At 43.0% G+C, this 15,804-nt stretch overlaps 1 protein-coding gene across 3 annotated transcripts in view; it reads right to left on the bottom strand.

Moving 5' to 3' along the window:
- The window catches only part of dcc (DCC netrin 1 receptor), a 1,425,388-nt gene that overhangs the window by 338,119 nt on the left and 1,071,465 nt on the right, over positions 1–15,804 (bottom strand). For all 3 annotated transcript variants that reach the window (XM_063042623.1, XM_063042621.1, XM_063042622.1), the window contains exon 10: positions 8,303–8,451. In XM_063042623.1, the coding sequence (XP_062898693.1) occupies positions 8,303–8,451 (149 nt within the window). The remainder of the gene's footprint in view (positions 1–8,302; positions 8,452–15,804) is intronic.

The raw sequence follows: 15,804 nt of genomic DNA, 5'->3' as shown, positions 1-15,804 counted from the left end.
TACTTTCAGAGATGCTCTTCTGAGCACCACTGTTGTAACGTGTGTTTATTTGAGTTACTATCATGTTCCTGTCAGCTTGAACCAGTCTGGCCATTCTCCTCCGACCTCTCATTAACAAGGTGCAGGAATCTGCACACAGAACTGCCGCCTAATAGATTTCTTTTCAGTTTTTTTGCACCACTTAGATCACATTTCTTCCCCATTCTGATGCTTGGTCTGAACAACTGAACCTCTTGACCATGTCTGCATGCTTTCATGGATTCAGTTGCTGCCACTTGATTGACTGATTAGATATATGCAGTAGCAAGAAGGTGAACAGTGGCCGCTATCTGCAGATAGGCATCAGCGTTTGATTCAGGATTGGTATTTGGGGCAGGTAAGAGATCTCCAAGTATCTAATTGGAAGCATTAGGAAGCACATCAGAAGTCTTAGAGTAGCAAGTGACTGCTGGTGTCTGCACTGTTTGGACTCGATTTTAAAATTTTAGTTACTTGACAAGTTCTGATTATTTTTGGCTTGTCACATTGTTCGGTGCCATGGCTTATTTTGATTGGTTTGAGAGGCTTACAATTATCTGGTCTTTTCTTGCCAGTGCGGTCAACACCCCGGCTATGGGCGTCGCGGTAACGTTGTGATTTGTGCATTGCTTAAACTGTGCCCGTGATCACCAGTTGGAGTTCAGTTCCTACTGCTGTCTGTAAGGAGATTGTAAATTCTCCCCGTGACAGCGTTTATTTGCTACGAGTGCTCTGGCTTCCTCCCATGTTACATTACGGTCAATAATTTGTGGGCAAGCTAAGTTTATGCTGGAATCATGGCAACACTCGAGGCTGACCAGCGTACCCTCAGACTGCGGTGTTTAGACCATAAGACAGAGGAGTAGAATTAGTCCATTCAGCCCATTGAGTCTACTCCACCATTCCATCATGGCTGACTGATTATCCCTTTCAACCCCATTCCCCTGCCTTCATCCCATAAACTTTAATGCATTGACTAATCAGGTTGTTGACACCAACGATGCAATTCATTGTATGTTTCGATGTATATCAAAGTTCAAAAAGTTCAAAGTAACTTTATTATCAAAATATCTATGATGCACTGAGCTGTATCCATTACTTTTTGTGGGCTTTTCTATTCCATTGCTGTTTCCATTTCAGGCTATGATGCAGCCAGTCAATATACTTCCCTTTGCACATCTATAGAAGTTTGTTAAAGCTTCAGCTGACACACTGAATCTTTGTAAACTTCTGGGAAAGTAGAGGCACTGCCTTGCCTTCTTTGTGACGACACTTTGTGCCAGACCCAGGACAAATTCTCTGAAATGATAACACCAAAGAATCCAAAGCTGCTGACCCTCCTCATCTCTGTTCCCCCAGTGAGGATGAGCTGATGGACCTCTGGTTTTCAAATCCTGTCGTCAATAATTAGTCTTTCGGTCATGCTGACGTTGGGTGAGGGTTGGATTGTTGTTGCAGGACTCAGCCCAATGTGACAAATAAAACTAACCTGTATCATTTCAAGCTTAGGTGGTGTACTAACATTCCAGACACCTGAGCACAAGAGTTAATTTATCCTGCTGGCGACGCAGATCTTGATGATCGCTAAACATCACTAGAACTACACACCAATGAATCAGAACGATGTGACATATTCTGACTGTGTAATCCATTCAATTGACTTCAGTGGAAAGGATTTTAGAAAGAAACAGACAATGTGCTGACATGGTTATTCTGTGGTATAGGGGCCGAGACCCAATCTGACTTCCAAGTCTGGAGAAGATGGCGGCGCGATGCAGCGCGCAGTGGCCACTCCAGTGATAAATGTCTGTTACTTATCAAGTAGGGTGCCGTGCACAATCCTGATTTGATGGAAACAGACGTGAGAGTACGGAGGATCATCTGGTGAAACTTCTGAAATGCCTGCTTCGTTGCCACTGCTACTGTGTGGTCCGGAATCTCCGGAGGGGAAGGCCCCGAGTCCTCGGCTTTGCTTGTTGCTCGGCGGCCAGGGCAGGGTCGAACCGCTCGGCAGAGATGGTGCTCGGTGTCGGAGACTCGAAGTTTTCAGATGGACTCAGAGTCGGCTGTGGTGGGGTGCTTCCAATGCATCGGCAGTTGTCGGCGCCTGGAGGTTTAAGGCAGGGAGAGTTTCTCCCTTTTGCCGCCTGCTATCGGGACTATCGGGAGTCGATCAGAACTTTGAGACTTTTTTTTTACCGTGCCCACGATCTGCTCTTTATCAAATTATGGTATTGCTTTGCACTGCTGTAACTATATGTTATAATTATGTGGTCTTGTCAGTGTTAGCCTTTGGTTTGTCCTGGTCTTTTTTGTGATATCACTCTGGAGGAACATTGTATCATTTCTTAATGCATGCATTTCTAAATGACAATAAACGAGGACTGAGTGTCCTCATAATCTAATCTAAATCTAAAGTGACCTGAAGAATTTCCTCAAGTTACATTGCCTAATATTGTGTCATTCACCTTTGCTCTTTATGGGAGGTAGCTGTACATAACTTACCAACTGCATTTTACTATGTTACAACAGTGACAGTACTTCAAAAGTAGCTCACTAAAGTGACTTGGTGAAAGGCCCAGTATTTTTTTTAAACATAGAACTTAGAACACTAAAACACAGTCTAAACCTTCCCTCTCACATAACTCTCAAGTTTTCTATCATAGTCATAGTCATAGTCATACTTTATTGATCCCAAGGGAAATTGGTTTTTGTTACAGTTGCACCATAAATAATTAAATAGTAATATGTAAATTATGCCAGGAATTAAGTCCAGGACCAGCCTATTGGCTAGGGTGTCTGACCCTCCAAGGAAGGAGTTGTAAAGTTTGATGGCCACAGGCAGGAATGACTTCCTATGACGCTCCGTGCTGCATCTCGGTGGAATGAGTCTCTGGCTGAATGTACTCCTGTGCCCAACCAGTACATTATGTAGTGGATGGGAGACATTGTCCAAGATGGCATGCAACTTAGACAGCATCCTCTTTTCAGACACCACCGTCAGAGAGTCCAGTTCCATCCCCACAACATCACTGGCCTTACGAATGAGTTTGTTGATTCTGTTGGTGTCTGCTACCCTCAGCCTGCTGCCCCAGCACACAACAGCAAACATGATAGCACTGGCCACCACAGACTCATAGAACATCCTCAGCATCATCCATGTGCCTATCTAAGAGTTTCTTAGAAGTCCCTAATGTATTTACCTGTACCACCACCCCGGCAGTGCATTCTATTCCCCCATCTCTCCCTGTGTAAAAAAAACCTGCACCTCACATTCCTCAACCCCATCCCTGCAATCATCTTTAAGTTATGCCTCATCATATTTCCATCCTCTGGCTAATATGTAAAATCTCTGGCTGTCATCTCCGGCTATGCCTCATATCATTTTATAGAAAGTGATCTATTTCAGGTTAATTTACTTATCATAGGTACATTGAAGCATACAGTGAAATATATCATTTGTGTTAACTACCTACACACCCAAGGATCTGCTTGAGGAAGCCCACAAGTGTTGCCACACATTCTGGTGTTAACATAAATTCTGTGTATCTTATGTTAAAGGGATATTTGTGCAGGAATAATAGTTGGAAAATGGTGGATAGATTGTAAGTTGAGCACTGTTCAATCAATGTGTCTTATCATCTTGATGTAGGTAAGTTCAAGTTCAATTGTCATTCAACCATACATGAATACCCATGAATACAGACAAATAAAACAGTTATTCTGGGGCCAAGATGCGAAATACAGTACCAACAGTCACACACAGCCCAAGGAATATATATCACATACAGTACCAACAGTCACACATACAAATATATAATATAGCCCAATTCCCTGAGAGTCATGTTATGTAGATTGATGGTGCAGGATGTTGTCGTCCAGAACAAGCTCTCAGCAGTCTTCATCACACATTAGTACAGCTGCAGTCAAGCACAGTCCAGCTTGTCTTCCACTGAACAAACAATGGAGAGCACTGATGAAAGGAGTCAGCCCCCAACCCAGCATGGACTCTATGCACCCCTCGTGCCTCCGCTCTCCCCCACACTGCCTCCGGCATGCAATGCAAGGATTGCCGCTCAGCTGTTTGAATCGTGCTTGAGAGTTTGACTTGAACATTGGATGCCTGTGTTTCAAAAGCATTTTAAGTAAGAGCATCAACATTTTTTGGGATGCTTATAAATTCACTGGAAAATTGGGTAAGCTGCTGGAGGAACTCAACAGTTCAGGCAGCATCTATGAAAATGAATAAAACTGTTGATGTTTCGGGACGAGAACCTTTTCCACAAATGGAAATGAAGGCAGAAGATGCCAGAATAAAAATGTTGGGGGAGGGTTTGGAGTACAAGCGAGAAGGTGATGGGTGAACCCAGGTGGGCGGGAAAGGTAAAAGGCTGGAGAGGAGGGAATCTGATAGTAGAGGAGAGTGGACCATGGGAGAATGGGAAGAAGATGGGGCACTTGGGGAAGATGATAGGTACATGAGGAGAAGCGATAAGAAGCCAGAGTGGGGAACAGAAAAAAAAGGAGGGAAAATTATTTTTTTACCAAAAGGTGAAATCAGGTTGTTGGCTACCCTGATGGACTATGAGACGTTGCTTTCTCCACCCTGAGAGTGGTCTCATCACGGCAGGAGTGGAGGCCCTGGATTGCCATGTTGGAACGGGAGTGAGAATAGGAATTCCACTTTTGGCTGATGCAGTGGAGGTGTTTCAAAAATGAGTACAGCTGCTTATCGAGCTTGTTCCCTTATTGCAGTTCGACCCCACACCACATTCAATCAAACCCTGACAACTTCAGTACCATGTAGTTATTGTAGGGTAAAGAAACTACAGAAATATGCATAGAACATCCTGACATAGTGTTGCTTTTCAGTAGCTGCTGTCTGCTGATGTACAACATGCACAAAATGCTGGAGGAACTCAGCAGGTCAGGCAGCATCTATGGACAGGCATTAGAGAGTCATTTCAAGACAAGACCCCTCATTGGGGTCTCAGTCCGAAATATTGACTGCAGAGTTTGTGTGTGTTGCTCTGGATTTCCAGCATCTACAGAATCTTGTGTTTATGCTGAAGTACAATGCTGTTTCATACAATCAACATAACTATTCAAAGATGTTATGAAGAGCTTTTGATGGCTCTGGACCTGTATTCACTGGAACTCAGAAGAATGAGAGGAGACCTCATTGAAACCTATTGAATGGTGAAAGGCCTCGATAGAGTGGATGTGGAGAGGATGTTTCCTATGGTGGGAGAGTCAAAGACCAGAGGACACAGCTTCAGAATAGAGGGATGTCCTTTTAGAAGGGAGATGAGGAAGAATTTCTTTAGCCAGAGAGTGGTGAATCTGTGGAATTTGTTGCCACAGGCAGTTGAGAAGGCAAGTTATTGGGTATATTTAAGACATAAGTTGATAGATTCTTGATTTGTCATGATATGAAGGAAATGGGGAGAAGGCAGGAGATTCGCGCTGAGAAGAAAATTGGATCAGCCATGATGACATGGCAGAGCAGACTCAATGGGTCAAATGGCCTAACATTGCTCCTATATCTTTATGCTCTTGTGGCCTTATGACCAATCAAATCAATCCTGGTCTTACTGAGAGAATTGAAAATCATCTCCTTGTGGCCACCCATTTCAATTTGACTTGATATTCCCATTGTGACATGTGTATCCATGGCCTCCTCTACTGCCATATGAGGCCAAATTCAGACTGGAGGTACAACATCTTATATTCTGTCTGCATAGACTCCAACCTGATGACATGAACACTGAGATCTTCAGCTCCCAGTAATTTTTCCCCTCCTCCTACTCACTTTTCCGTTCCTCATTCTGGCTACACTATCACCCCTTCTTTTCTCATCACCTCTCGCTGATGCTCCTCTTCTTTCCCTTCCTTTCGTGGTTCCCTTTCATCTCTTATTAGATTCCTCCTTCTTTAGCTTGTTATCTCTTCCACCTATCTCCTCCCAGCTTCTTACTTCATCCTCCCTCCCCCACCTACCTGGCTTCTCTTATCACCTTCTATCTTATTCTCCTACCCTTCCCCCATCTTCCCCCTCCTTTTCCAGTCCTGCTGAAGGGTTTTGACCCAAAATGTTGACTGTTTGTTGCTCTCCATAGATGCAACCAGACTTGCTGAGTTCCCTCAGCACCTTGCATATGTGTTGCTTAAGATCTTGGCAGATGCAGACAGTAGTCAAACTTAGCCCAGTTCAGCATCAGTAGAGGGATGTCAAGTACACTAAAGGTGACATTAGCAGAATTTGATGAGAAACCACATCCAACTTGTTAAGTGACAGTTCAAGTCGTTAAATTAGCTCACCTCCCTCTTCCACCTCTCACATCATTCCCCATCTCACACCCACCCTCCTTCCCACTAACCTGGTCTCACCTATCGCGTACTGGCTAATACCCCTTCCCTTCCCCTCACATTCTTATTTATATATTTAGTGATACAGCACGGAGTAGACCCTTCTAGCCACACTTCCTCAGCAATTCAACAACTCCAGTTAATCTTATCCTAATCATGGGACAATTTACAACGACCAGTTAACCTAACTAGTACGTCTTTGGACCATGGGAGGATACTGGAGTACCCGTCAAAAACCTCTGCATTCTGTGGGGAGAACGTACCAGCTCTTTACAGGCACTTGAATTGATCTCCGAGCTCCGGAACGCCCCTAGGTGTAACACACATAAAAGTTGCTGGTGAACGCAGCAGGCCAGGCCGCATTTATAGGAAGAGGTCTCTATTTCCTGAGGGGACTGAGGTCCTTTAACATCTGCCGGATGATGCTGAGGATATTCTACAAGTCTGTGGTGGCCAGTGCTATCAGGTTTGCTGTTGTGTGTTGGGGCAGCAGGCTGAGGGTAGCAGACACCAACAGAATCAACAAACTCATTCATAAGGCTTGTGATGTTGTGAGGAGGGAACTGGACTCTCTGAGGGTGGTGTCTGAAAAGAGGATGCTGTCCAAGTTGCATGCCATCTTGGACAATGACTCCCATCGACTACATAATGTACTGGTTGGGCACAGGAGTACATTCAACCATAGACTCATTCCACCGAGATGCAACACAGAGCGTCATAGGAAGTCATTTCTGCCTGTAGCCATCAAACTTTACAACTCCTCCCTTGGAGGGTCAGACACCCTGAGCCAATAGGCCGGTCCTGGACTTAGTTCCTGGCATAATTTACATATCACTATTTAACTATTTATCCCTCCCCACCGATCTCCCTCCTGGCATTTACCCTTGTAAGCGGAACAAGTGCTACACATGCCCTTACACTTCCTCCCTCACCACCAGTCAGGGCCCCAGATGGTCCTTCCAGGTGAGGCGACACTTCACCTGTGAGTCGGCTGGGGTGATATACTGCGTCCGGTGCTCCCGATGTGGCCTTTTATATATTGGTGAGACCCGACGTTGACTGGGAGACCACTTTGCTGAACATCTATGCTCTGTCTGCCAGAGAAAGCAGGATCTCCCAGTGGCCACACATTTTAATTCCACGTCCCATTCCCATTCTGACATGTCTATCCACGGCCTCCTCTACTGTAAAGATGAAGCCACACTCAGATTGGAGGAACAACACCTTATATTCCGTCTGGGTAGCCTCCAACCTGATGGCATGAACATTGACTTCTCAATCTTCCGCTAATGCCCCACCTCCCCCTCGTACCCCATCCGCTATTTATTTATTTATACACACACATTCTTTTTCTCTCTCTCCTTTTTCTCCCTCTGTCCCTCTCACTATACCCTTTGCCCATCCTCTGGGTTTTTCCCCCTCTCCCCCTTTTCTTTCTCTCTAGGCCTTCTGCCCCATGATCTTCTCATATCCCTTTTGCCAATCAACTTCACAGCTCTTGGCTCCATCCCTCCCCCTCCTGTCTTCTCCTATCATTTTGGATCTCCCCCTCCCCCTCCCATTTTCAAATCTCTTCCTAGCTCTTCTTTCAGTTCGTCCTGACGAAGGGTCTCGACCCGAAACGTCGACTGTACCTCTTCCTAGAGATGCTGCCTGGCCTGCTGCGTTCACCAGCAACTTTTATGTGTGTTGCTTGAAATTCCAGCATCTGCAGATTTCCTCATTTTTATGCCCCTAGGTGTAATAGCATTGTGATAACCACTACACCACATAGGCACCCTCCCACATTCCCTTTCAGTTCTGATGAAGGGTCTTGTTTCAAACATCACTACCTGACCTGCTGAGTTCCTTCAGCATCTTGTGTGTGTGTTACTCTGAATTTCCAGCATCTGCAGAAATTTTAAAATGAGCTCACCTGTTCTTTTTTGCCATTGTTCTCTGCCCAGAACAGCCTGTAACCTTGGATTGGATTGTTGGCGTAGGCTGGTGGCTCCCAGGATGCTAAAACGGAGCTTGGTGAAATGGGGATGACTTTAAAATTTTCTGCTGGTCCTGGAACTTGTACTGCATAGAAAAGAAATACAAATTATTTTTTAGAAATCAGTACAGCACCTCTACTTTCTTAGAAGTTTGCAAAGGTTTGGCATGGCACCTAAAACGTTGAGAAATCTTATAGATGTGTGGTGGTAAGTATATGGACTGACTGCATCACAGCCTAGTATGAAAACACCAATGCCCTTGAATGGAAAATCCTACAAAAAGTGGTGTCTACAGTCCAATCCATCACAGGTAAAGCCCTCCCCACCATTGAGCACATCTATATGGAGCAATGTGCACAGGAAAGCAGTATCCATCATCAAAAATCTCCATCACACAGGTCATGCTCTCTTCTTGCTGCTGCCATCGGAAAGGAGGTACATCACTAGGTTCAGGAACAGTTATTACCCTTCAACCATCATGCTCTAGAACCAGTGTGGATAACTTCACTTGCCCCCTCACTGAACTGTTCCCACAACCTGTAGACTTACTTTCAAGGACTCCACGGCTCATGTTCTCAATATTTATTGCTTATTTATTTATTAATTATTATATTTATTTATTTATTTATTTGTTTATTTATTTATTTGCAGTTTATCGGTTTTTGGACATTGGTTGTCCCCCTTTGGTGTTGCTGTTTCCTGGTTATATCATATTAAGGTTAAAGGATTTAATGAGTATGCCTGCAGAAATATGAATCTCAGGGTTATGTATGGTGATATACATGTACTTTGATAATAAATTTACTTCAAACGAAGATAGTGGTGTCAAATGTAAAACTAATTGTAAAATAATAATAAAAGTGCACAATTGGACCACAAAATCTTAAGATACCAGGACAAAATTGGGCTATTCAGCCTATTGAGTCTGCTCCACCATTCCATCATGGCTGATTTATTATCTCTTTCAACCCTAGTCTGCAGCCTTCTCCCTGTAACCTTTGACATCCTGACTAACAATAATCTATCAACCTCCGGTTTATAAATACCTAGTGACTTGGACTCCATAGCTGCCTGTGGCAATGGATTCTGCAGTCACCACACTCTGACTAAAGAAATTCCTACTCATCTTTGTTATAAAGAGATGACCTTATATTATGAGGCTATGCCCTCTGGTCCTAGACTTCCACACTATTGGAAACATCCTCTCCACGTCCACTCAATCTAGGCCTGTCAATATTTGGTAGGTTTCAAAGAGATTTTCCCTCATTGGACTGGTATTAGATAGATGAAAGGCAGGTAAAATATCTGGTACCCTGGACTTCTGATGAAAGTTTCCACCCCAGAATATTTACCCTTTTATCTGTTTTTCTCTGCCTAGAACATTTAGCCTTTTACTTCTGTTTCTCTGTGACAATGGATGCCCTGAAGTACAATTCCTGCTTTTAGAGACATACAGTATGGAAAAAGGCCCCTCAGCCCACATAGTCCATACAGTTCACCACACGCCCATTTTTACACTCATCCTTTGTAACCCACTTCATTCTCCCCACAGTCCCACCCATTCTCACAACTCATCTATGTTCACTGACCATTGTCAACAGCTGAACAACCTGCACATGTTTGAGATGTGAAATAAGATCACAACACACAGTAGAAGCCTAGGCATTCACAGAACGAACGAGCAGATCCATACAGACGGTACTGGAGGGCAGGACTGAACCGGGATCATTGGAGCTATGAGGTAGCAGTTCTAATAAGTCTGCCACTTTTGTTTGCCATTTCACCGATTTCCACATTGAATCATTTCTATCAACTGTACAATAGATATCAGACAAAAGGCTCTCAGAACTGTACGTGAACCACATATTGGTTAAAGAAGGGATCAGATTCATGTTTCTTGCCCTTTGACACAAAACATCCCCACCCCTCTGCACAAGGTTCAAGTTTCCTTTCCAGTACACAAGTGTAAAGGAGATCTGATGCAGCACCAAAAGATAAATAAAAACGATAAAGAACATAAAAATTAAAAAGAAAACACAATAAATATAAATACATAAGATAGCTTATATACACAGATTGATTGTATGTCCATAAAGTGACGCTAGGCACAGGAGTGTCTGTACACAAGATGACTGACAGGAAATGGTAAAGTAGTGGTGGTTGGGAGTGTGGAGGGGTAGGTTAGTGGTTGAAAGTGTTGAACAGCCTTACCGCTTGGGGAAAGTAACTGTTTTAGAGTCTGGAGGTCCTGGTGTGAACGTTACGTGGCCTCCTCCCTAGTGGGAGGGGAAACAGTCCATGAACAGAGTAGGAGTGATCCTTCATGAAGTTACTGGCCCTTTTCAGGTGCCTTTCTGTATATATGTCCTTGATAGCAGGCAGGCTGGTGCCAACGATGTGTTGGGTAGCTTTATATCTCCAGGATTGAACTTCCTCTCCCAGCAGTCTATTTTTCAACTTAGCATCCTATGGGCTGTCTGAAGCAATGCCAATTAGATTAAATTTCCTCATTACCTTCAGCCCTTGATTGCTGGGAACTCAGTTGAAGTTTCTCAAAATAATTTCTCATTGAGACTTACATTAAAAAAGGGAGCATTTTACCCAATTAGTTTGGGATGATTTGTAGGGCTAACAACTAAAAATTAGAATCGAGTGTGATTAGTCAATTAGTTCCTAAGTACCCAAATGAATAAGCAGAAAAGGATCCCATTCTCTCAACTGGTAATGACATTCCATCATACTAACAAGCACATTTCCAAGTGAGTATTTTAATTAGCAAGAAAAATAATTATCCTCAAGGTACTGCCTTTCAGTTTAACTTCTAATTCCAAAATATGAAGGAGAGGGATGAACTTCAGGAGATTTTTATGCAGAACATAATCAAAAATCAGAGGAAGGGGAGGATATTCATGGGGTAAGAGTGAGAGATCAAATATTTAAGGGGAGCCTGACGGGGGAAATTCTTTATTCAGAGAGTGGTACAAGTGTGGGCCAAGGTGGCCAGTGCAAATGGTGGATGTGGGATTGATGAAGAGAAATTTGGTTAGGTACATGGATGGGGTGGGTATGGTGGGCTATGGTCAACTGTGGGTCAGTTGAACTAGGCAGAAAAAACGGTTTGGCATGCACCAGATGGGCCAATGGGCCTATTTCTGTGCTGAAGTTCTCTATGACTCTATGATTTGGATAATAATATTTAGAAGGAGGTCCCACAGACCCCAACACTGTCTGACGTCTTCAGTTACTCACTACTTGTAATGAGATGCACAAAAACACTCAATATGATCTATTCATCATCCATTCAACTGTGGCAGATACATTTGTCCATGGCAGTATAGGATCTATCTACGTAGAGATATAGGATATCTTCAAGCTGTTGTGTGGTTCTACCACATGCCAATTGGAACCAAGTTTGTGGATGACACAACGGTGGTTGGCCACACCATCAGCGATGATGATGAGACAGAGCACAGAGAAGAAGTGGAGCAGCCGGTAGATTGGTGTGAGAAGAACAACCGAAGTGTGAGCATGGCGAAGACCAAGGAAATGATTGTGGCCTTCAAGAAGGTGCAGAAGAACCACCTCCCTCTGTGAATACATGGCTCCTCCATGGAGAGAGTTAAGTGCACCAAGCTCCTGGGAGTTCACATCTCAGATTACATCACCTGGACCCTTAATATCACCTCCCTGAATACGAAGGCACAGCAGCATTTCCACTTCCTAAGCTAGTTGAGGAAAGAGAGGCTCCCTCCACCCATCCTAACTGCATTTTACATTGAGAGCCTCCTGACAAGTTACATTCCAGCTGGTATGGGAGCTGCAGAGCATTAGACCAGAAGGCCCTACAAAGGACTGAGAATGGCTGACAGGACAATTGGGGTCACCCTACCATCCATTGGGGATGTTTATCAGGAACACTGCATATGCAGAGCCTTTACTATTATCAAGGGTCCCACCTTTCCTTCATCCTCTTTGACATTTTACCATCAGGGTGAAGACTCCGACATATAAAAATAAGAACGGTTAGGATAGGAAACAGTTTCTTCCCTCCCGTAGGCTTCTGAACTCACTGCTGCATGGCATTCAAAGTGTCACTGGTTAATCCATTCTGTACCTTACAGTATTTAATTTATGCACTATAGTTTGTTTATTTATGTGCAATATATCAGTAGATTTCATCCTTACTTTCATAAGTTATTATGTGTTATACATTATGAGTGTTAAGTGTATGACTGTGCTTAACACCCTGGTTTGGAGAAACCTCTCGTTTGATGATATACATGTATACAGTTAAGCAACAATAAACTTAACTTGATGAGTTGGAACAAATTATGAAAACTCAGATCTGGGCAACCATGAGCTGGCTGTCCTCGGTTACAACAGGATGTTGGTAGGATGCAGAACTGGGCTGAGAAGTGGCAGATGGAGTTCAATCTGATAAAGTGTTAAGTGATTCACTTTGGAAGATCAGTTTGAAGATTGAGTACAGGGTTACTGTCAGAACTCTTAACAGTGAGGAAGAGCAGAGGGATGGAGAGAGTGAGAAGCTATAGATTTCAAAATGAAATGAAACAAACTGCAACATAAAAGGATGACAGGAAGGCATGAGATAGACTAAACAAAGTGAAAACATCCACTCAGTGGCCACTTTATTAGGTACACCTATACACCTGCTGGTTAATGCAAATATCTAATCAGCCAACTACGTGGCAGCAACTCAATCATAAAAGCAGGCAGACATGGCCAAGAGGTTCAGTTGGGGAAGATATGTGATCTAAGTGACTTTGACCATGGAATGATTGTTGGTGCCAGACAGGATGGTTTGAGTATCTTAGAAACTGCTGATCTCTTGAGATTTTCATGCACAACAGTCTTTAAAGTTTACAAAGAATGGTGCGAGAAACAAAACAAAAATCCAGTGAAATGGCAGTTCTGTGGGTGAAGATGCCTCGTTAGTGAGAGATGTCAGAGGAGATGGTTCAAGCTGACAGGAAGGCAACAGTAACTCATGTAACCACATGTTACAGTAGTGCTGTACAGAAGAGCATCTTAATGCACAACACATCGAACCTTGAAGTGGATTGGCTACAACAGCAGAAGACCACAAACGTACACTCTAAGGCTATTTTATTAGCTGCAGGAAGTAATTATTAAAGTTCACCATGGATGTTCCATGGCCCCGCTACGGAAGCAAGAGGTTGAGCTTTGGGCTAGCAACCCCATCCCTTAAAAACCCAGAGCTACAGAAATGTCAACAGAAGCTCCAAAGATCTCATCCCAGGGAGTGGAAGTATCTTCACTTGGAAGACATGTGGCAAAGTGAATGCTTTGGCCCAGCACGGAGAACTCTGGTGAGCTGCTGTTGGCGGCCTATGTCCCAGTAAAGGGCTTAAGAAGAGGAAGAAAGTACCGTAAAATATGGTCACTGACTGTACTTCATGTCATCCAGTTTGTCTTAATTAAGGGGAAAGGCAGAAATGTGACCAAGACGAAGGAGATTTATGCTGGGAGGTTGGAATAGAACTAAGATGCCTAAGACTTTAGCACAGTATTGTATGTTGGTTAAAATAGGAAGGTGGTTGGGAAACAGGAATAAGACTGTATTAGCTCAGTAGTATCAAGTGTTATTTGGTAACTGGAAAAAGATAATATACAGAACTGTGCAAAGTCTGAGGTAAGTTTTTCCACACAGAGAGTGGTGGATGCATGGAACACCTTGCCAGAGATGGTGGTAGAGGCAGATACAATACGATCTTTTAAGAGTCTCTTAGATGGGTTCATGGAGCTTAGAAAAATAGAGGGCTATGTGGTAGGGAAACTCTAGGCAGTTTCTAGAGTAGGTTACATGGTCGGCACAACATTGTGGGCCAATGGGCCTGTAATGTGCTGTTGATTTATATGTTCTAGGTCTTAGGCACCCTAGCTATATACTGTATATGAGCCCAAGACTCCTGAACAGTACTGTACGACCCCCTTTACTGCTCTGCACTGTAAATGACTTTTTACAATGGTATTTATATATTGGTAATAAATGCTGGTATTTATGTATTTATGCACATTTTATTCCATATCTGCTCCTTTACCTCCAACTTCATTTTTATATGATTCTTTATAATTGTTGATTGTTGTTTTTGTTGTATGTCACACCCTGACCAGCACACCACAGCAAACTCCTAATACATATACTGTACAGTAAATGTATCATGCAAATAAAATTGATCCTTCAGTAAAGACGGGGGCAGGGGTGGATTTGAGATTTTAAAACTGCCACGGACAGTAGGGAATGAGTAAATGATAGAACAAGTCAATGAAATAAAGAAGCAATTTGTCAGACAACAAGGAGTGATGAAATTAATTAGTTTCAGTGGTTAGTCGACATTTGGATCAAATGGACGCGGCACTGGAAGAAATATTTGATTGAAAAAGTGGCAAAACTTTGAATAAACCCGAAAAGGTTAAAATCTATAGTCTTGACAGATTGCATTCATGCATTTTAAAAGAATCAAGGGAACCAATGGTAGAGGATCAAGTGCACGTATTTAATAATTTACGAGAAAAAAGTCTGATGCCAGAGGAATGGTGGGAACATTAACATTAGACCCATTTTGAAGAAGGGAGTTAAAACTTTGGGGCAAGTCACCTTGGCACTAATTGTGGAAGGCATTATGAAAACCAAACTGAAAGAGAAAAAAAGATCTCTTCATGCAACAAATATAATAATGAATAGTCAGTATAGAATTATAAAAGTCATAGTCATAGTCATAGTCATATATAGTCTATATCTTCCGTCTGTGGAGTCCGTGGACTCAGTTTACACCGCACGCTGTCGAAGCAGTGCTGCTAGGATAATCAAGGACATGACCCACCCAGCCAACACACTTTTCATCCCTCTTTTCTCCGGGAGAAGGCTCAGGAGCTTGAAGACTCGTACAGCCAGATTTGGGAACAGCTTCTTTCCAACTATGATAAGACTGCTGAACGGATCCTGACCCGGATCTGGGCCGTACCCTCCAAATATCCGGACCTGCCTCTCGGTTTTTTTTTGCCCTACCTTACTTCCCATTTTTCTATTTTCTATTTATGATTTATAATTTAAATTTTTAATATTTACTAATTTAACTATTTTTAATATTGTTAATATTTAATATTTGTAATCCAGGGAGTGTGAAGCGCAGAATCAAATATCGCTGTGATGATTGTACATTCTAGTACCAACTGTTTGGCGACCATAAAGTATAATATTTTCAATAAGCATTTGATAAGATACAGTTTATAGTAATAAACTATTGAATGAGATCCATACACCAGAAGTTGAGGAGCAAAAATGTAAACTGCTAGTGGAACTCAGTGGGTCAGGCAGGACCTGTGGGGGCATCAGGACTGAGAGGATGGAGGGAAGACTGGCAGTATAAAGGAAAGGGTAGTTTGCCATTTCTTT

The sequence above is a fragment of the Mobula hypostoma genome, chromosome 3, assembly GCF_963921235.1.
Source record: "Mobula hypostoma chromosome 3, sMobHyp1.1, whole genome shotgun sequence".
NCBI lineage: Eukaryota > Metazoa > Chordata > Chondrichthyes > Myliobatiformes > Myliobatidae > Mobula > Mobula hypostoma.
The sequence above is the reverse complement of the archived record's forward strand: the minus strand, read 5'-3'. Positions and strand labels throughout refer to the sequence as shown.